Source organism: Bombina bombina, chromosome 1 (genome assembly GCF_027579735.1).
Source record: "Bombina bombina isolate aBomBom1 chromosome 1, aBomBom1.pri, whole genome shotgun sequence".
Taxonomy (NCBI): domain Eukaryota; kingdom Metazoa; phylum Chordata; class Amphibia; order Anura; family Bombinatoridae; genus Bombina; species Bombina bombina.
The window spans coordinates 514,883,748-514,905,382 of NC_069499.1; the positions used below are offsets into that span (position 1 = coordinate 514,883,748).

General features: G+C 38.0%; 1 protein-coding gene across 2 annotated transcripts in view; it reads right to left on the bottom strand.

The window, feature by feature from the left end:
* Nucleotides 1-20,523, bottom strand: part of OSGEPL1 (O-sialoglycoprotein endopeptidase like 1) — a 49,267-nt gene extending 28,744 nt beyond the window's left edge. Inside the window, exons 1-4 of one of the 2 annotated variants that reach the window (XM_053698607.1) lie at nt 20,467-20,523; nt 18,484-18,673; nt 12,747-12,984; nt 8,532-8,919 (exon numbers count right to left, since the gene is read on the bottom strand). In XM_053698607.1, the coding sequence (XP_053554582.1) occupies nt 8,532-8,919; nt 12,747-12,946 (588 nt within the window). In that variant the 5' untranslated portion in view covers nt 12,947-12,984; nt 18,484-18,673; nt 20,467-20,523. Of the gene's footprint in view, nt 1-8,531; nt 8,920-12,746; nt 12,985-18,483; nt 18,674-20,079; nt 20,132-20,466 lie in introns of those variants that run through there. The other variant, XM_053698606.1, reaches the window with a different exon arrangement.
* Nucleotides 20,524-21,635: the final 1,112 nt, after the last annotated feature.

Genomic DNA, 21,635 nt, shown 5'->3' on the forward strand with positions numbered 1-21,635 from the left:
TCCTCTGCCCATTTTATTATTTTGGTCACTTCTCTCATCGCCAGGGAACTCCTTGTTCCCCCCTGATGATTGATATAAGCAAAAGTCATCATGTTGTCTGATTGGAATCTTATGAATCTGGCCTTTGCTAGTTGAGGCCAAGCCCTGAGAGCATTGAATATCGCTCTCAGTTCCAGAATGTTTATCGGGAGAAGAGACTCTTCCCGAGACCATAGTCCCTGAGCTTTCAGGGATTCCCAGACCGCGCCCCAGCCTGCTAGACTGGCGTTGGTCGTGACGATGACCCACTCTGGTCTGCGGAAGCTCATTCCCTGGGACAGGTGGTCCAGGGTTAGCCACCAACGGAGTGAGTCTCTGGTATTCTGATCTACTTGAATCACTGGAGACAAGTCTGTATAGTCCCCATTCCACTGTTTCAGCATGCACAGTTGTAATGGTCTTAGATGAATTCGCGCAAAAGGAACTATGTCCATTGCTGCAACCATCAACCCTACTACTTCCATGCACTGAGCTACGGAAGGACGTGGAATAGAATGAAGAACTTGACAAGCGTTTAGAAGTTTAGACTTTCTGACTTCTGTCAGGAAAATCCTCATTTCTAAAGAATCTATTATTGTTCCCAAGAAAGGAACTCTTGTCGACGGAGACAGGGAACTTTTTTCTATGTTCACCTTCCATCCGTGAGATCTGAGAAAGGCCAGAACGATGTCTGTGTGAGCCTTTGCCTTTGAGAGAGACGACGCTTGTATTAGAATGTTTTCCAAGTAAGGTACTACTGCAATGCCCCTTGGTCTTAGAACCGCTAGAAGGGACCCGAGTACCTTTGTGAAAATCCTTGGAGCAGTGGCTAACCCGAATGGGAGGGCCACAAACTGGTAATGTTTGTCCAGAAAGGCGAACCTTAGGAACTGATGATGATCCTTGTGGATAGGAATATGTAGATACGCATCCTTTAGATCCACGGTAGTCATAAATTGACCTTCCTGGATTGTAGGTAGAATCGAGAAATTTGTTTAGGATCTTTAAATCCAGAATTGGTCTGAAAGTTCCCTCTTTTTTGGGAACTACAAACAGATTTGAGTAAAATCCCATTCCCTGTTCCGCCGTTGGAACTGGGTGTATCACTCCCATTTTTAACAGGTCTTCTACACAATGTAAAAATGCCTGTCTCTTTATTTGGTTTGAGGATAAGTGAGACATGTGGAACCTTCCCCTTGGGGGTAGTTCCTTGAATTCCAGAAGATAACCCTGAGAGACTATTTCTAGTGCCCAGGGATCCTGAACATCTTTTGCCCAAGCCTGAGCAAAGAGAGAGAGTCTGCCCCCTACTAGATCCGGTCCCGGATCGGGGGCTACTCCTTCATGCTGTTTTGTTAGCAGCAGCAGGCTTCTTGGCCTGCTTACCCTTGTTCCAGCCATGCATCGGTTTCCAGGCTGGTTTGGTTTGTGAAGCATTACCCTCTTGTTTAGAGGATGCGGAGTTGGAGGCCGGTCCGTTCCTGAAATTGCGAAAGGAACGAAAATTAGACTTATTCTTGGCTTTGAAAGGCCTATCTTGTGAGAGGGCGTGGCCCTTTCCCCCAGTGATGTCTGAGATAATCTCTTTCAATTCTGGCCCAAAGAGAGTTTTACCCTTGAAGGGGATATTAAGCAATTTTGTCTTGGAAGATACATCCGCTGACCAAGACTTTAGCCAAAGCGCTCTGCGCGCCACAATTGCAAACCCTGAATTTTTCGCCGCTAATCTAGCTAATTGCAAAGCGGCATCTAAAATAAAAGAATTAGCCAACTTGAGTGTGTGAACTCTGTCCATAACCTCCTCATACGGAGTCTCTCTACTGAGCGACTTTTCTAGTTCCTCGAACCAGAACCACGCTGCTGTAGTGACAGGAACAATGCACGAAATGGGTTGCAGGAGGTAACCTTGCTGTACAAAAATCTTTGAAAGCACAATTATCCTCGATAGGAATAGTAGTGCGCTTGTTTAGAGTAGAAACTGCCCCCTCGACCTTAGGGACTGTCTGCCATTAGTCCTTTCTGGGGTCGACCATAGGAAATAATTTCTTAAATATAGGAGGTGGGACAAAAGGTATGCCGGGCTTCTCCCACTCCTTATTCACTATGTCCGCCACCCGCTTGGGTATAGGAAAAGCGTTGGGGTGCACCGGAAACTCTAGGATCTTGTCCATCTTGCATAATTTTTCTGGAATGACCAGGTTGTCACAATCCTCCAGAGTAGATAACACCTCCTTAAGCAGTGCGCGGAGATGCTCTAATTTAAATTTAAATGTCACAACATCAGGTTCAGCCTGTTGAGAAATTCTACCTGAATCTGAAATTTCCCCATCTGACAAAACCTCCCTCATGGCCCCTTCAGATTGGTGTGAGGGTATGACAGAGCAATTATCATCAGCGCCCTCCTGCTCTTCAGTGTTTAAAACAGAGCAATCGCGCTTTCTCTGATATGCAGGCATTTTGGATAAAATATTTGCTATGGAGTTATCCATTACTGCCGTCAATTGTTGCATAGTAATAAGCATTGGCGCGCTAGAAGTACTAGGGGCCTCCTGCGTGGGCAAAACTGGCATAGACACAGAAGGAGATGATGTAGAACTATGTCTACTCCCTTCATCTGATAAATCATCTTGGGCAACTTTACTATCTGTGGCAGTACTGTCCTTACTTTGTTTGGACGCTATGGCACAATTATCACACAATTTTGAAGGGGGAGACACATTGACTTTCATACATATAGAACATAGCTTATCTGAAGGCACAGACATGTTAAACAGGCTTAAACTTGTCAATAAAGTACAAAAACCGTTTTAAAACAAAAACGTTACTGTCTCTTTAAATTTTAAACAGTGCACACTTTATTACTGAATATGTGAAAAAGTATGAAGGAATTGTTCAAAATTTACCAAATTTCCACCGCAGTGTCTTAAAGCATTAAAAGTATTGCACACCAAATTTCAGAGCTTTAACCCTTAAAATAAAGAAACCGGAGCCGGTTACAGTTTTAACCCCTCTACAGTCCCAGCTACAGCCTTTGCTGCGACTTTACCAAACCCAGGGGGGAATACGATACCAAATGAAGCCTTCTAGGAACCTTTCCAACTACTTTCAGATCCACACACATGCATCTGCATGTCTTGCTCTCAAAAGTAACTGTGCAGTAATGGCGCGAAAATGAGGCTCAGCCTACAACTGGGAAGGCCCTTCCTGACTGGAAAGGTGTCTAACTCAGTGCCTGACGTTAAAAAACGTTCCCCAAGCTTATAAGTGTGAATTTCAAACATAAACATGTATAAAATGCCCAAATAAAGCAATCGATTTTGCCCATAAAAGTGTCTACCAGTTTTATAGCCCATATTAAGCCCTTTATTCTGTTTGAGACTAAGAAAATGGCTTACCGGTCCCCATGAGGGGAAATGACAGCCTTCCAGCATTACACAGTCTTGTTAGAAATATGGCTAGTCATACCTTAAGCAGAAAAGTCTGCTAACTGTTTCCCCCAACTGAAGTTACTTCATCTCAACAGTCCTATGTGGAAACAGCAAACGATTTTAGTTACTGCTGCTAAAATCATCTTCCTCTCACAAACAGAACTCTTCATCTTTTTCTGTTTCAGAGTAAATAGTACATACCAGCACTATTTTAAAATAACAAACTCTTGATAGTAGAATAAAAAACTACAACTAAACACCACATACTCTTAACCATCTCCGTGGAGATGTTGCCTGTGCAACGGCAAAGAGAATTACTGGGGTGGGCGGAGCCTAGGAGGGACTATATGGACAGCTTTTGCTGGGCTCTTTGCCATTTCCTGTTGGGGAAAAGATATTCCCACAAGTAAGGATGACGCCGTGGACCGGACACACCAATGTTGGAGAAATAAACTTTCATGATTCAGATAGAACATGCAGTTTTAAAGACACTTTCCAATTTACTTCCATTATCAAATTTTGCACAGTCTTTGTATATTCACACTTCCTGGGGAGCAAGATCCTACTGAGCATGTGCACAAGCTCACAGGGTATACGTATAGTAGTCTGTGATTGGCTGTATAGTGGTCTGTCACATGATACAGGGGGGCAGGAAAAATAATGTATTGCTTATTTGAAACTCAGAGTAGGTGTTATTGAATTGTCTTTTTAGTATGCACTTGTTAATTATACAACTCTACATTTAGTAGTCCTTTAAGAAGCAGTAACGGCAAGGTATATCACTTCTTTGGGGCAGGGGCAGCAAAATGCGTAACCAAAAAGTTGCTAACAATTCACCAGAAAATCGTTAAATTAGTTTTTCCAGCACAAAAAATAAAATAAACCTGTACGTAGGGTTGAACTTGTCTGTGCCACATCTACCATGGTTTTCCTGGACAGTGTGAATGCTGCTGGACAGCCATATGACTTACATATGCATCAGAGTGTGTACAGTGTGCTGCACTTACGTAGAAACATGAATAATGCTGCTGGACAGCCAAATGACTTACACATGCAGCAGAGTGCGCACTCCAGTGTGCTGCACTTACGAAGAAACATGAATAATGCTGCTGGACAGCCATATGACTTACACAGGCAGAAGAGTGTGAACTGCAGTGTGTGTACTTACATAGAAACATGAATAATGCTGCTGGACAGCCATATGACTTACACATGCAGCAGAGTGTGCACTGCTGTGTGGTGCATTTACTTAGAAACATAAATAATGATGCTGGACAGCCATATGACTTACACATGCAGCAGAGTGTGCACTGCAGTGTGCTGCACTTACTTAGAAACATAAATAATGATGTTGGACAGCCATATGACTTACACATGCAGCAGAGTGTGCACTGAAGTGTGCTGCACTTAGAAACATAAATAATGATGCTGGACAGCCATATGACTTACACATGCAACAGAGTGTGCACTGCAGTGTGCTGCACTTACTTAAAAACATAAAAAATGATGCTGGACAGCCATATGACTTACACATGCAGCAGAGTGTGCACTGCAGTGTGCTGCACTTAGAAACATAAATAATGATGCTGGACAGCCATATGACTTACACATGCAGCAGAGTGTGCACTGCAGTGTGCTGCACTTACTTAGAAACATAAATAATGATGTTGGACAGCCATATGACTTACACATGCAGCAGAGTGTGCACTGCAGTGTGCTGCACTTAGAAACATAAATAATGATGCTGGACAGCCATATGACTTACACATGCAGCAGAGTGTGCACTGCAGTGTGCTGCACTTACTTAGAAACATAAATAATGATGCTGGACAGCTATATGACTTACACATACAGCAGAGTGTGCACTGCAGTGTGCTGCACTTACTTAGAAACATAAATAATGATGCCGGACAGCCATATGACTTACACATGCAGCAGAGTGCGCACTGCAGTGTGCTGCACTTATTAGAAACATAAATAATGATGCTGGACAGCTATATGACTTACACATGCAGCAGAGTGTGCACTGCCGTGTGCTGCACTTACTTAGAAACATAAATAATGATGCTGGACAGCCATATGACTTACACATGCAGCAGAGTGTGCACTGCCGTGTGCTGCACTTACTTAGAAACATAAATAATGATGCTGGACAGCTATATGACTTACACATGCAGCAGAGTGTGCACTGCCGTGTGCTGCACTTACTTAGAAACATAAATAATGATGCTGGACAGCTATATGACTTACACATGCAGCAGAGTGTGCACTGCAGTGTGCTGCACTTACTTAGAAACATAAATAATGATGCTGGACAGCTATATGACTTACACATGCAGCAGAGTGTGCACTGCAGTGTGCTGCACTTACTTAGAAACATAAATAATGATGCTGGACAGCCATATGACTTACACATGCAGCAGCGTGTGCACTGCAGTGTGCTGCACTTACTTAGAAACATGAATAATAAAATCTGTGCCAGAATCTGATATGTACGCAGTTACCGGGATTGATTGCACCTATCTGATAAGGATATCACTCCCAACTCAAGGTGTTCTGATTCAGCAGTCTGACAAATAAGACTCTATACTTGCTGACTATTATCGTGAGGCTCTCAGATAAGAGATATTTGATTGATAGTCTTAATCCGGAGTTATATTTTCTGTATGTATCGCTACAGTATCTGTTATCTAATTAATTTAGCACTGTGTGTGCCTGCTCGTATATATACGGATCATTGAGCTTATTTTAAGGGAGACGTCTACTTGTTTTAGTAGTTTTTACTTTTTATTTCCCTGTTACCATCTTATTGTCTATAATTATTTTTAGACAATATATTATATTTATTATATTATTTTTAGTAAGTGATTTTATTAGATTTTAAATAAATTTGTTTTATACTATCCTCCAGTACTCTATTGCTTCTTTTAGCGCTCCTTATTCTATAGACCTTTAGAGGGATAGAAAGGTCAAAATTGAAATGTGCATGAGTGATGATTTTAGTTTGAAATATAAGCATTCTTGCAATATTCTTTCATTAGCAAAAATGCTTTTAATAAAAGTTATTACTGTTTTTTCTGCGGCATACGCACATATCCTGGCCCCGATGACTGAAAGTGCTGTGATGTGGCGATATATTCAAAGCAATCCACTTTGATGCTGAGCGAGCCAGCAAAATATTCAAAGCTGCCAACATCTATATTAACAGGCGTCATTGCCGAGAAGCGTTTTACTATACATTCCAATAGGCGGCAATGCTGGCAATAAATTACAGCCAGCATCAGTGCTGATATTGGTGATCCCTTTGGGATATATTAAAACCTCTAAACTGACAATAGCTCACCACAATAAACGTTCTACCTTATTAACCCCTAAACTGCCAATAGCCCAATGCAATAAACCTTCTACCCCCATTAACCCTTAAACCGCCAATATCCCAACCCATTATCCCCCTAATCATCTCCTACACCGCCTCAACCCCCTAACCTATTCCCCCCTAATCTGAAACAACCTCCCCCCCCACCACCAATACAAACTACTTGACTCACTGTTTACTTCTAATAATGCTGTATTTGCTTACAGACTATTACCCATGCTGTTCTCCTCTCAGGAACACACATTTGCATCTGTGTATAGAATGGGTGGGACGGCTATATACGTCACTACACTACAGAAAAGAAAATTCAAGGAGCAAGAATACACAGTGGCATAAAACTTTTAGTTTTTATAACATATAATGTAATATTTTATTATAATAAATACAGTGGCTTAGTATGGAAATGAAATAGGAATAAAGATTATTAATTTACCATCACTTTAAATTGGTGTTGGTATGCCAACAAGAGTGATTGTGAGTGCTGAGTAGAGACATTGCAATAGCAAATGGAGTGGAGATGCTTCAGTTTATGGAATATAGAACCAAAAATGAATGTAGCGAAAATACTCTAGTCTAAAAAGTCCAGTTGTTACACTACTGAAAGGATACAACATCCCATCCATTGCAGTATACAGAAGCACATACTTAAAGAGACAGTCTAGTCAAAATGAAACTTTCATGATTCAGATAGGGCATGCCATTTTAAACAACTTTCCAATTTAATTTTATCATCAAATTTGCTTTGTTTTCTTGGTATTCTTTGTTAAAAGCTAAACATAGGTATGCTCGTATGCTAATTTCTAAGCCCTTGAAGGCCGCCTCTTATCTCAGTGCTAGTTCATGTGGCAGGCAGATAACATTGTGCTCACTCCCGTGGAGTTATTTATGAGTCAGCGCTGATTGGCTAATATGCAAGTCTGTCAAAAGAACTGAAATAAGGAGGCAGTCTGCAGAGGCTTAGATACAAGGTAATCACAGAGGTAAAAAGCATATTTTTATAAAAATCATGTTGATTTTGTAAAACTGGGGAATAAGTAATAAAGGGATTATCTATCTTTTTGAACAAACATTCTGGAGTAGACTATCCCTTTAACTTATTTGGATATGGACTAAGCAACCTCCTTTCAAAACAAAAAGTTATTGATCCTATCTCCACAACTTGTTTTAGAAACAGAACAGAAGTAATCATTTAGGCAGTCTGCTGTTCCCCTAGCTCCTACAAATCTACCAACTGTCTTACTATCCTTTGTGTTTTTCCCATTTTACTACTATCTCTAAAAGAGGGTATGTTGCCAATATTCTCTGCTGTATAAGCCCTATCATTCCTAGTTAATTAGCATTAACAAAAAGTTTCTTAATAAATCCATATCCTCATATGACTTTGTCTGTCTGTATATGTTATACGCTATCAGTGGGCCTATAGTGGCCTGGCTGGACAGAATAGTACTTTCCTTAACCTGCTAAGTCAGCTGTTGCTGTTTTGTAAATGAGCTAAAAAGAAACACCTTTAGTATAGCAAAGAATAATAATAATAATAATAATAATAAAAAAGTCTTATACCTGCCTTACTGCTGACATTTTAGAAAATTGTTGCACATCCAGACTTCTGGGTATAATTGGCAGTATAGCATATAATAGAGTATTATACTTAACCTCATTTCTATTTTATAGGTCATGAACAAACAATAACTGTTGAAAAAAATGCATACCTTGTCCAAAGTGTCCCCAGGTGCTTCATCCTGTGATTGTCCAAGCAGCAGAAAATCTGATACACCATTGGCCAAAGCCAGAATACAGTGGCCTCCAGAGATTAACAGAACCAAAAATGGAAACTCTATAGGATGTAATAACCTAACAGTCAGTGCATGTGCTTCCATGTGGTGTATAGGGATAAATGGTTTATGATATTCGTTGACAAGTTTTAAGCTGTAGGATAGACCAACTCCTAAGCTCAAGGCAAGTCCAGGTTTTACAGTAGTGGCAATGGCAGAAAGTTCATGTGGAGAGACACCACTGGTGACTAGTGCTTCAGTAACGACCCTATAAATGTTATCTCTGTGGAGTTGTTGGGCCACAGGAGGAACAATGCCACCGGTCCTGTACAATAGATAAAAAATAAAAACACTAATTCCAGTTGCATGTCACTTTCTAACATTCTCTATTCGTTTTTTGCATGGAGGGATTAAAAGTGTGTTTAATAATTTGTTCCTCAAGGTGAAGAATGAATCTACATCTAAATTTTTATGTTAAAGCGCAAAGAGCATTTAATAACAATCGACCATCTTATTTTTTATTTACACAATTTAACGAAGGTGGTAGCAAACAAATAATTTATTAGAAAATCAGCACAGTCGGGGGGGCGTGTCTAAGCGCCAGGCATGGCTGGTCGCAATTCCAGAGACTCCTGACAAAATACCTGTAATCAGACAACAATATATACTTTACTCTGACTTCAATATTACAGGACTTCTATATCTGCATTATAGGTTATTGAAGTACCTGCTTGAGCCAGCTTTGTGAAGTTTAAATGGTCGGGAACTCTGAAAATTAGAATATTCATACTGCTAGCGGAAGCCCTGCCTAATACATCTACTGCTAAGGATTCCACGGGTAAAATAGGAATATTTTGCCACTGACTAGTGATGGAGGATTACTATGCATCTATCTATTCATTATTACTGGTGCTTGAGGGTAAGATGGAGAAGGGATACATTGATCTCATCACCACTATTAAAAATGGCCGCGCAGGAGAAGAGTCAGGGAGTATGTCTCGCCAAGAACCTGAGACAGCTTTGCCGACTACAGACCAGCTTCCAGCTACGTATGTGGAGACTTCACTTAAGGTGCGTGCCTGCCCAGGTTTAGAGGAATGTGCACAGCTCAATCTGCCTACCTGTATTCCTACAGTGGATCCCAGCGTGCAGCTGATATCAATCCCCTTAAACAAGGCCTGCAGCGATAGTAGGGTGGCTGACTCCCACGGTGGGGCGTGGACAGAGGCCCGCAACTTTCACTTACTTAAGGAGTATCTCCCGATAGAGGAGGGAAAATGGTGGACTCACACTACATTAAAACACTTGCTGGTTATTCTTGGTGGGGAAGAGTTACAGCGGATCTGGAGTGACTCTTTTGAGAGTCGAGGTTCACTGATGGCAGGTCGGACTGGTGTCGGGTGAAAGATTGCCCCCGTTTGAAGCTGCTCATGGACTTACATTTTGGTGGACATGTACCCTCTGCTAGATGTAAGCACTTCTTCTTTCCCATTTGGAAGACAAAAGACTAGTCACACTGTTTAATTGGTTTGATATCTCATTAATATTTTGTAGAAATCAAATAAAGACTTCCTAATATCCACTGTTTGTTCATATATAATTTAAGCACTAGTTTCTTTTTCTACTCCTTCCTAGATTAGCCTGTTACCTATTGAGCTTTAGTAAGAGTCTGTTCTGGTGACATGTTTTTTTAAAAATAGTGTTTCTAAGTCTGCTACAACTGAAAATCTAATGTAATGGAAAATGCAATCCCCTGCAGCCAATTATGCGATGGAACTCAATAATTTTAATGTTTATTCATAGTTGTAGCATTCAGAATTATTACCTCTATTTTTTTCTCTAAGCATATGGATTATATATCGTTAATTATCCATTACAACTGATTAACTCTTGGTATTAATCACTCCTGTCCTATCAATAACCTAACCCTTAGCTATGTTTTCCTGTTTTATTTTGGGAACATGCAGAAATGTAGTCTTTATTTTTTACCTGGTCTACAAACATAATCTCCTTTAGCGTTTCAATGTGAGGGTTTATTTGCACCTATGTAGATAGCATATATTCTGTGTAAAGATATCCTCACCCATATTGCTCTGCTTATAAACTTCTTAGTTGTTCAGGCTTTTATAGTTAGCCACTCCATGTAGGTATCCATGACATTACTTATAGGCATTATGAGGTAGCCTGGGATTATAGTGTAATCTTTAACTGTCTCTTTCTACCTTGGTAATATGCTGCCTCCACCCCACTACTTTGAATATTCCATAATCAGCTCTGGCAGTAATCTATCCTATTTCTATTGTTGTGGGGACCTAGTCTTTTAGTCTACATATACTTTTTATGGTCCCATCTATACCCTAGCCTGACCACATAAGCATGCTCGTGCCAGTAGCTATTATCCTACCCAAGCCATAGCTGTTCCTAGAGTGTATAGAAAATACTTTAAGTATAGGGTTTTCATTGGGTCTACATATAGAGTCACTTTTAGTATATCTAGATGAATGGATGCTTATGATGTAGTAAGGGCTTCTCAACATACAGTGTATATTCAGTACAATAATATCTACATTTATATCTCTCTCATGAAAAAAGAGAGTCCGCTTGTGTACTCATACCTGGGCACTCCATATAGATTCCAATTATGCCCCTTGCTAGCTTACCTACATAATTTAGTGTAATCTCTCGCTTCAAGAAGACCCCTGCAGTCCTAATAGTCAGATGCCATTACCTTACTATTTCCCTTAAGTAGTGATTGGTACAAGCAGAAATACTATACTTATTCCCTATGGCCTCGCATATACTTTAGTCTGACCATATAAAAACACGCCCGCCAATGTCTAAAGTTCTCCCCAAACCATAGCTTAACCCCACTATCATAAAGATCTCATATCTTATATAAATCCATCTAGAATCTAGATAGTCTGGTTTCATTGTATAATATGGACCCTTAATTCTTTAGTAATCTGCTGCCTTCACCCTGCTATATTTCATACTTAGAATTTCGCCCTAGCAATTAACTCTTCACTCCCAGCTATTAAATTCCCCACACGACATGTCCTTTCTACCACCCCATATACCCCCTAGTCTGTTCATACCAAAACATACGCACTAACCTCTCCCAAGCCATAAAGTACTACCCTTCCTAACATATATCTCTCATTAGGTAGATGCTATACTTCATAAATTCTTACTTAAACTCCTCCATCACTGCTTGGTGCTCATAGTAGCTTTGAAACTGAATGTCAATCAATGTATCCTAGCTTAATAACTTATATTTTAAGCGGTGCTTACCCGCTGATTGTTATTGGCTATCCCGAATTCTCCCCTCCCCTTTTACTATATAACCTTGTACTTTTTCTTTGAAGCTCATAAAGAGCCACCCATCTGACTACCAGCTACATTTTACATTCCTAGTCCATATGGCCTACAAATATGGCTTCTAATTAGTCAGCTTATCATGATATTGTACTGTAAAATAGAGGTTTAACTAGCCTACCAATTGTTTAGTTTATAACTGTCGGAATGTTTTCCTATACTATATTTTTATTTGTTTTCTTTTCTAAAAGTTGAAAGGCGATCATTGTACTTTGTTTATTATGCAAAACCTCAATAAAAAAATTATTAAAAAAAAAAGAAAATCAGCACAGTCAAAACAGCAGCGACGTTTCCTGAAACGTTGCTGCTGTTTTGACTGTGCTGATTTTCTAATACATTATTTGTTTGCTGCCAGCTTCGTTAAATTTTGTGAGATTGACTTGGAGGAAAAAGTAGGCCTCCTTGGTGGCGTGCACAGACCGTTGAGTGCTTGGCTGAGTTGTGGTTTTTATTTTTTATTTAATCAGGGACATTCTAAATACAGGGGGCAAATTCACTGCGTTTAGTTTTTCTTCGGAAAAGCAAGTGATTATATTCAGGTGTAAAATATCTCAAATATGTTTTGCAAACTATTAAACACAGTTCCGTGTATCAAAGTGCGTTTAGATTTGAATTAAATACACTCTTAAAATACATCATTTGTAGTTCAAAGCAGATCTAGAATGAAATAACTTATTTTTGTTATCTTGTTAGGTCACAAAAGCTATTGATATATTTTCCAAAGCATGTTTGGGCATGAATTACAGACATTCAATATTATAACCCAAAAATACTTACTTTAGATGGACTTCCTTCTGAGAATGAAGTGATTCTCCCAGTATCTTTCCATTTTCATCAACAACAGCAGCTCCAGTATCATCACAGCTTGTTTCTATTCCCAGGACTAATCGGGGGGAAGTTATCTGAGAGTGGAAACATGCGCTTCCTCTCCCAAATCCCACAATGACTTTGTGCAGATTACGCAAGTATCTTGCCATCTTTTATTTTCTAATAATGTTTCCAAACATAATCATGCCTAAAAATACACACACAGAAGCAGATGAGATACTATCTTGGGCATTATTTAGCGAATCAGTGAGGTGGATAAAAGATACCAAGAGAACAAAGCAAATTTGATAATACTGTAGAAATAAATTGGAAAGTTGGTTAAAATAGCACACTCTATAAGAAGAATGAAGTTTAATTATTCACTTTACTGTCCCTTTTACAATACTAGGTTTTTGCTCTAAAATATCTTGAAAGACTCCTTTTCTCCTCTTTTTTGTTATTTAACAGTTTACATGAACAAGTCTTATGACACACCTGAGTTTTGAATTTATCTTTTTATATATATATATATTAAAGGGATACTGAACCCAAATCGTTTCTTTCATGATTCACATAAAGTATGCAATTTTAAGAAACTTTCTAATTTATTCCTATTATCAATTTTTTTTCGTTCTCTTGCTATCTTTATTTGAAAGCTAAGGAGCCAGCCAATTATTGGTTCAGTTCCCTGGACAGCACTTGTTTATTGGTGGGTGAATGTATCCACCAATCAGCAAGAACAACCCAGGTTGTTTACCAAAAATGGGCCGGCTTCATAACTTACATTTTTGCTTTTCAAATAAAGATAGAAAGAGAATGAAGAAAATTTGATAATAGGAGTAATTTAGAAAGTTGCTTAGAATTGTATGCTCTATCTGAATCTGAATCACAAAATAAATAATTATGTTTTCTTATATACAGGGAGGTGAGAGTCCATGATCCATTACTCATGGGAACTAATACCCATCTTTTTCACAAAGAAATTAAAACCACAACCTCAAATAAATATATTATTTAATTTAATAATATATATTAAAAAATTATATATACAGTGTGTGTGTGTATATATATATATATATATATATACATACATACATACACACGCACCTAAAATAAGCAAACAGGCAAAAATTTTAACTGAGACAACTGACTGAAGAATCTTTCTACCAAAGGCTGCCTCAGAAGCAAAAACCTTAAAATTGAGAATTTAGAAAAATGAAACAAAGAAGACCAAATAGCTGCCTAGCAACTTTGATCAACTGAAGCCTTATTCTTTAAAGCCCAAGAAGTTGCAACTGACCTAGTAGAATGAGCAGAAATCCGCTGCAGCAGGAGGCAGACCTTCCTCCAAATAAGCTTTGAAAAACAAAAGTTTTAACCAAAAGGCTAAAGAAACAGAAGAAGAAAACCAAGAAACCACCTTAGTCAAGAAATCAAAATGAAGTCTGAAAAAACAGCCTTATCCTGATGAAACATCAGATAAGGAGGATCACACAAAAAGAACAGATAACACAGAAACTCTTAAAGCCAAAGGAAAAAAAACAGCAAAATAAATAACACTTTCCAAGAAAGTAGATAACTGTCCAGTCTATGCATAGGTTCAGAAAAATGGAGCCTGCAATAAATACCCTCAACACCAGAAAAGGATTCTATGGAGGAGAAATATGCTTGATAACAGATTAAAGGGACACTGAACCCAATTTTTTTTCTTTCATGATTCAGCTAGAGCATGCAATTTTAAGCAACTTTCTAATTTACTTCTATTATCAATTTTTGAAAATGAAGGCATCTAAGCTAAAGAGCCAGCAAATTTTGGGTTCAGACCATGGACAGCACTTGTTTATTGGTGCTGTCCAATCAGCAAGGACAACCCAGGTTGTTCACCAACAATGGGCCGGCATCTAAACTTACATTCTTGCTTTTCAAATAAACATACCAAGAGAATGAAGGACATTTTATAATAGGAGTTAATTAGAAAGTTGCTTAAAATTGCATGCTCTATTTAAATCATGAAAAAAAATTGGGTTCAGTGTCCCTTTAATATGAACCAGAGCGTAAACAAAATTATAAACATCAGAAAGATTAGTAATCTTTCTGTGAAACAAAACTGAAAGACAGAAAAACTGCCTGTCATAAAGACCTCCTGATTCAGCTGCTAAAGGGTTAATTTTTTTAGCATGTGTGCTGAAAACATTTGTTTTTCAGAAGAAATGTGTTTCTCCCTTAGATAAGCCAGAGCCCTCATAAATAGTTTGTAAGATCCACAAAAGAGAACTTTATGGCTTATGGTCAGCTTATTGCCCCAACCTTTCGGCACAGAGAATGATGGAACACAGTGCCTCTACCCAGGCACTAACCTGAGGTAATTGACAGGACAACCAGCCTTACAAATAAATATACTTTTATAAGGTATAATGCCTCAGAACCATAAAGAATGCAAAATATATGGTGTTTGGTATCAAAATACTTCTCATGACATCACAATTTGCCTATCTGTGTATATGAACTAGATATATATAACATATGTTATAAGATGTTATATAATTTCTGCCAAAGATTTTGAGCTTTATGGCATCATATAAAAGAGGGGTGGATATTTTCCTGGCCCCTCATGAAGGAGGTTTCATAAAGCAATCTGATATCAGAGAAACAAGTATAAAACTTTGATTCTAACAATACAAGTTGTTTATTCTACATGGGAGACTGTTACAGCGTGAGTGACCATCTTATCTTGCCAAACTCCCTGGCGCAGACATTAAAGCTAGTACAGTATTAGGTTTGGTTTTTTCTCCTTTTTATTTTAAAAACGGTTTGCTTCTGTATAATTCTATTTGTTAACATATTTTTATTAATAATGCACTGTGACTTGATTTTTGCTCATAATAAATAATATAATAAATAATAAGAACCACGTTACTGAAAGAGACTGGTAGTATTAATACTGTGTTTTTAGATTATTTTTGCTAAATTGTATTCTAGGATTTAATGTAAGTCTGGGTTTTCCTTAAAGGGAAACTGAACCCAAATTTTTTTTTCTTTCGTGATTCAGATAGAGCATGAAATTTTAAGCAAATTTCTAATTTACTCCTTTTATCAAATTTTCTTCATTCTGTTAGTATCTTTATTTGAAATGCAAGAATGTAAGTTTAGATGCCGGCCCATTTTTAGTGAACAACCTAGGTTTTTCTTGCTGATTGGTGGTTAAATTCATCCATCAATAAAAAAAAGTGCTATCCAGAGTTCTGAACCAAAAAAGAAGCTTAGATGCCTTCGTTTTCAAATAAAGATAGCAAGAGAATGAAGAAAAATTGATAATAGGAGTAAATTAGAAAATTGCCTAAAATTGCATACTCTATCTGAACCACGAAAGAAAACATTTGGGTTCAGTGTCCCTTTAAGATTATCCATATAATAAATCTTAAGTGGTGGCAGCTTAGAGATAGTTTAGTGTGGGTGGCATTAAAGGGGAGTTTTTAGCATTTTTTCTAGGTCTAGCACAGACTCACTAGAGTGTTGTTAACCCTTGCACCTACTGAACTAAGTCACAGGCTTGCCTGGAATGGCTAGACTGTGACTGATTGGTTAAGGTGGAAAGGGTCTGTTAACCCTTTCTGTGCAAAACAAGTGACTGGTGTAGGGTTGGTTATCCCTGGTCATCACACTGCCCCTTTAGAGAAGGGTCAGATAGGCTCTTATGTAGACTATCCTGGAAAAACACAAAACAACCTGCAGAATCCTAGGAATTCTGAAAGAATGCCAGGAAAAACCATGATTTAAACACCATGAAATAAAAGGCCTTCCAGATTTTCTTAGTTATAGGCTTACAAGCCTGAATCAGGATTTCAATCACAGAATCAGAGAAACCCCTACGTCTAAGGACTAAGCGATCAATTTCCATGCCATCAAGTTCAGAGACTTGAGATACTGGGATCTAATTCTTAACACGTACAATTTTATTGAGTTATCACTTGACAGTGGGTGTGGGTAAGAGCCAAATCCTGCCGTATCCATGCCTAATTTAGACAAATACACACAAATTTAAGCCTTTTCCACACAAACACATCCAGACACTTCTGGATCCATCAATATTTCACTCAAAAACATTTGGGTCATTTCAGAACCAGTACTTTCTTACAGAAAAACAGCCGGATCCATGCCAAATTTAGACAGATACACACAAATTTAAGTGTTTTTCACACAAACACATCTAGACACTTCTGGATCCATCAATATTTTTACGCAAAAAAACGTTTGGGTCCTTTCAGAACCAACACTTTTTTCAGAAAAAAAGCCGGATCCTGCCGGATCCATGCCTAATTTAGACAGATACACACATATTTATTTATTTTTGACACAAACACATCCAGACACTTCTGTACCCAACAACATTTCACTGAAAAACATTTGGGTTTTTTCAGAAACAACAATTTTTTACAGAAAAAACAGCCGGATCCTGCCGGATCTATGCCAAATTTAGACAAATACACAAATGTCAGTGTTTTCCACACAAACACATCCAGACACTTCTGTATCCAAGAATATTTTACTCAAAAACATCTGGGTCCTTTCAGAACCAACACTTTTTTTTACAGAAAAACAGTCGGATCCTGCCGGATCCATGCCTAATTTCGACAGATACACACAAATTTAAGTGTTTTCCCATACAAACACATCCAGACACTTCTGTATCCAACAACATTTTACTACAAAACTACTTTGTGGAGATATAGCGCCAAGGGATAAACCACCTTTGGCTCTGACTGTGGGCTATCTAGCTAGCCCAAAGGAATGCAATAGAAGGAGTGTGTAAGTGCAGAGAGCCTCAAATGTGGGCTAGGTGATATACTGATGAATAAGATCCCAATATGAAAATTAAAGATTGTGAATTCAAATTGTGCTTCAAATGTATTAAAAATAAACTTTACGATGATTAAAACCGTGGAAAAAACAGTTACAATATCATAAAAATACAGTCCATAAGAGATTGTGGATCCACAATGTACAAATAATGACAAATGTACAAAATTGAATTAAAATATAAATATAAAAATAAAGATTTAAATTTTATTTCAGAAATAGACCACTAATAAATAATGTAGTGTCTACTGTTATGGCCTGGACTGACTAAATTTGTGGATGTCTGCAATGACCTTGGGACATCTGGGATGGGGACTAGGAAAAAGAAATGAATGTGAAAAGAGTGATCTGCAATCCCAGATCAAATGGTACTTAGTATCTATGTGTAGATTAAACGATAACTTTGTGTCTGTGTTGTATCTTTACAGTAGATCAAATTATTCCTTTGTATCTTGTAGTTGATTTGTTGTTGTGCGCTCGTTAATGTGATTGTGCCATCAAATATTAATGATGTGTGGGTGTTTTCTCTGGGTGTGTAAAACTGCCCTAATAAATCTTTTGTAAAAAAGTGGTTTAGGTGTGAAATGAATAAATAACAGTGAGACTCGATGAAAGAATGACGCTTTAAAAATTGTGTCCAAAGTGCAAACAAATTGCAAATAAGTCTTTGAGAAAAATATAAAACTTAAAAATAAATGTGAAAAATTTAAAAAAATTGTGAAAAAATGGAAACAAAATGGACTTGTGTACACAAGAGTTATGAAATGGTAATTAAAAAATAATTTGTAATCCAATAGTTTGTTGTTGAGATTGTTAATGCAGTTAAGTAAAAAAGTAATAGAGAAATGACCTTATTTCTTGATGGTGAGAATCTCTTTCAAATCCTGGTGGTGAGAACCGCTGTTTGTGTTCCAAAGTTTCACCCTGAGAAAAATGTTTATGGAGATAAACTCTCTTGAAGAAGGGGACAATCCCTGTTCCTGAAGGTGAGAGTCTTTGCCTTTGGGTCCCGTTAGTATCTGTCCTTATGTCTCAAAGTCCTAAAAACGTGAATTCTGATAGTGTAATACGTTTTAAAACAAATATAACAATTAAAAATATTCTTATCAGCTTGGTCAACGCGTTTCGGCCTTAACTGGGCCTTTTTCAAGACTCAAAAGGTATTTGTGTGGAAAACACATTTGTGTATATCTGTCTAAATTAGACATGGATCCGGCAGGATCTGGCTGCTTTTGTGTAAAAAAGTGTTGGTTCTTAAAGGAACCAGATGTTTTTTATGTAAAATATTGATGGATCCACAAGTATCTGGATGTATTTGTGTGGAAAACACTTACATTTGTGTAAATCTGCCTAAATTAGGCATGGATCCAGCAGGATCCGCCGGTTTTTCTGTAAAAAAAAAGTGTTGGTTCGGAAAGGACGCAGATATTTTTGTGTAAAATAATATTGGATCTAGAAGTGTCTGGATGTGTTTGTATAGAAAATATTTAAATTTGAGGCTGTCTAAAATTAGACATGAATCTGGCAGGATCCGGCTGTTTTGAAGCAAAAAAATAAAAATAAAGTGTTGGTTCTAAAAGGACACAGATGTTTTGGTGTAAAATATTGAAGGATACAGAAGTGTCTGAATGTGTTTGTGTGGAAAACAATTACATTTGTGTGTATCTGTCTAAATTAGGCATGGATCCAGCTGTTTTTCTGAAAAAAAGTGTTGGTTCTGAAAGGACCCAAATGTTTTGCAGTAAAATTTTGATTGATACAGAAGTGTCTGGATGTGTTTGTGTGGAAAACACTTAAATTTGTGTGTTTTTGTCTAAATTAGGCATGGATCCGGCTTTTACCCACACCCCTTGACAGCAGTTGTATGGCACAGACTCAATGCAGCTTTTACCTTCTGCTTCCAGAGCAACTACCAAAAGATTACAAAACAGATGACAGCACTCACAATAAGTGAAGTCATGGATTGCCACTTCCAAAAAAATATGAATACAGAAACAATTCTAGCCTCACTTGTTATAAATCTGAGCCTTTATTTAATCTCTCTGAGTTTAGAGTCCAAAGATTAGAAAAATCAATGTTTAGGTTTGAAGCATTGATTTTACCTGGAGTGTATTAAACTATTTACTAACCATTACTTTACATTTGTTTTGTCATTTAAAACATTTGTTTTTGTCAAAACCAACCCATGTATTGAACATTTCAAAACTGCTGCACTACTGGCTATAGAAAGGATATTTAAAAACACAGACACTGGTTCATCCACAGTCCTAAATGTATATTGTATAAAGACTAAAGCTATAAGCAACCGTTGGTGACTAAAGACATTACACTCCATCATTAGGTAAAGGTGTAGTTTGTTTAGCGTCCCAAATTCGGTAACAAAATTACTGATAAACAACAGCAAAACACAACCGATAACTGCCCTTCAAATTACTCTGTTACTTACTACTAGTACTTGGTAGTGGTAGTGGTACTTCTCGGTAATTAACCACGTTGTTACGCGTCTATTTTTAACATCATTGGTTGGTTGGGGGAGCTGTCATTCATAAACTTTACGTTACTGTTGGTTACTGTTCGCTTTCGTTCTAACGCTCGCATCCAATAAAATTGACACTTTCATTTAATTCTAGCCAAGACAAGTAGCCAGTTCTGCACAGCAATGTGCGACGATTGTCTTCGCTTTGATGATGTAAATCCTGCTGTTTATTTTATACCAAAAAGCGCTTAGCCTTTAAAACAAATTTAGATGGTGGATTATATATGGACTAAATCTATGGTAATGAAGCCTTATAAAACATAAAAAGTAACACAATATTATGTCAGGAGGACTCACAAAATAGTAAACAACAAACTTCTGATGTTTAGTGCACATCCTTCTCCATGTATTTTCTAACCCGTTGAGAAGGGGTGGGACCGCTCAGACCAGACGTGCAAGATGTGGGATGGTTTGTGAGGTATGACAATGTGGAAGCATAATCAGAGTACAATGGTAGGTGTATCAGGCTGAATTCTCAGCCCCTCAATTTCTATTATGTAAGGCAATTACAACAAAGGATGTGAAGGTGAAAAAACAATGCAAACACAAGTTTCACAAAAGCTGGTTAATAATCAACAGTAATAATGGAGGAAACCCCCTCATGACATCTAGGGGTACCTCCACCAAAGCTGCTTACTGGCTCCTAACAGATTAATACTAGAAAAAGATAAGCTCTGGCCAATCAGGTCACAGAAAAAAAAGGAAAAGGGGGTTGCCCCTCTGAATTCTTAAAGGACCACTCTTTGCAGTAGAATTACATAATTAACAAGTACATAATAAAAAGACAAGGCAATAACACATACTGTACTCTGAATTTCAAATAAGCAGTAGATTTTTTTTCTGACAAATCTATTATGTTGTCCCTTTGTCCGGCCCCCTGTATCATGTGACAGACATCAGCCAATCACAGACTAGTATACGTATACCCTGTGAGCTTGTGCACATGTTCAGTAGGATCTTGTTCCCCAGAAAGTGTGAATATAAAAGGACTGTGCAAAGATTGATAATGGAAGTAAATGTGAAAGTGTCTTAAACTGCATGCTCTTTCTGAATCATAAAAGCTCATTTTGACTTGAGTGTCCTTTTAACAGGATATAAAGGACTGGTTTAAGAACCCTGTCATGGGCCATAAAAGTCTAATTGAAAAGTGCACAATATTGTTACCTAGGAGTCTGTGAATTAGCAGCTCTGTATACATCCTATGATGCCCAAATCAGGGTGTTCTGGTAAGAGGGCGAACTTTGGAAAAGAGCGAACTATGTCACTTCCTGTGACGTTTCATCAGCTGTTTCACACATTTTTTACCTAATGCGCATGCGTGCCAGCGTCATCACATACCTGGCCGCATACGTCACTGCTAAACTATTTACAGCTGTAAAATTCAGGAACCCTTTCTAGAGCGCATGCGTGGGATTTTGTATCACAAATGGTGCGCTCATGGAAATTTGTTTATTAGGCTCCTTGGC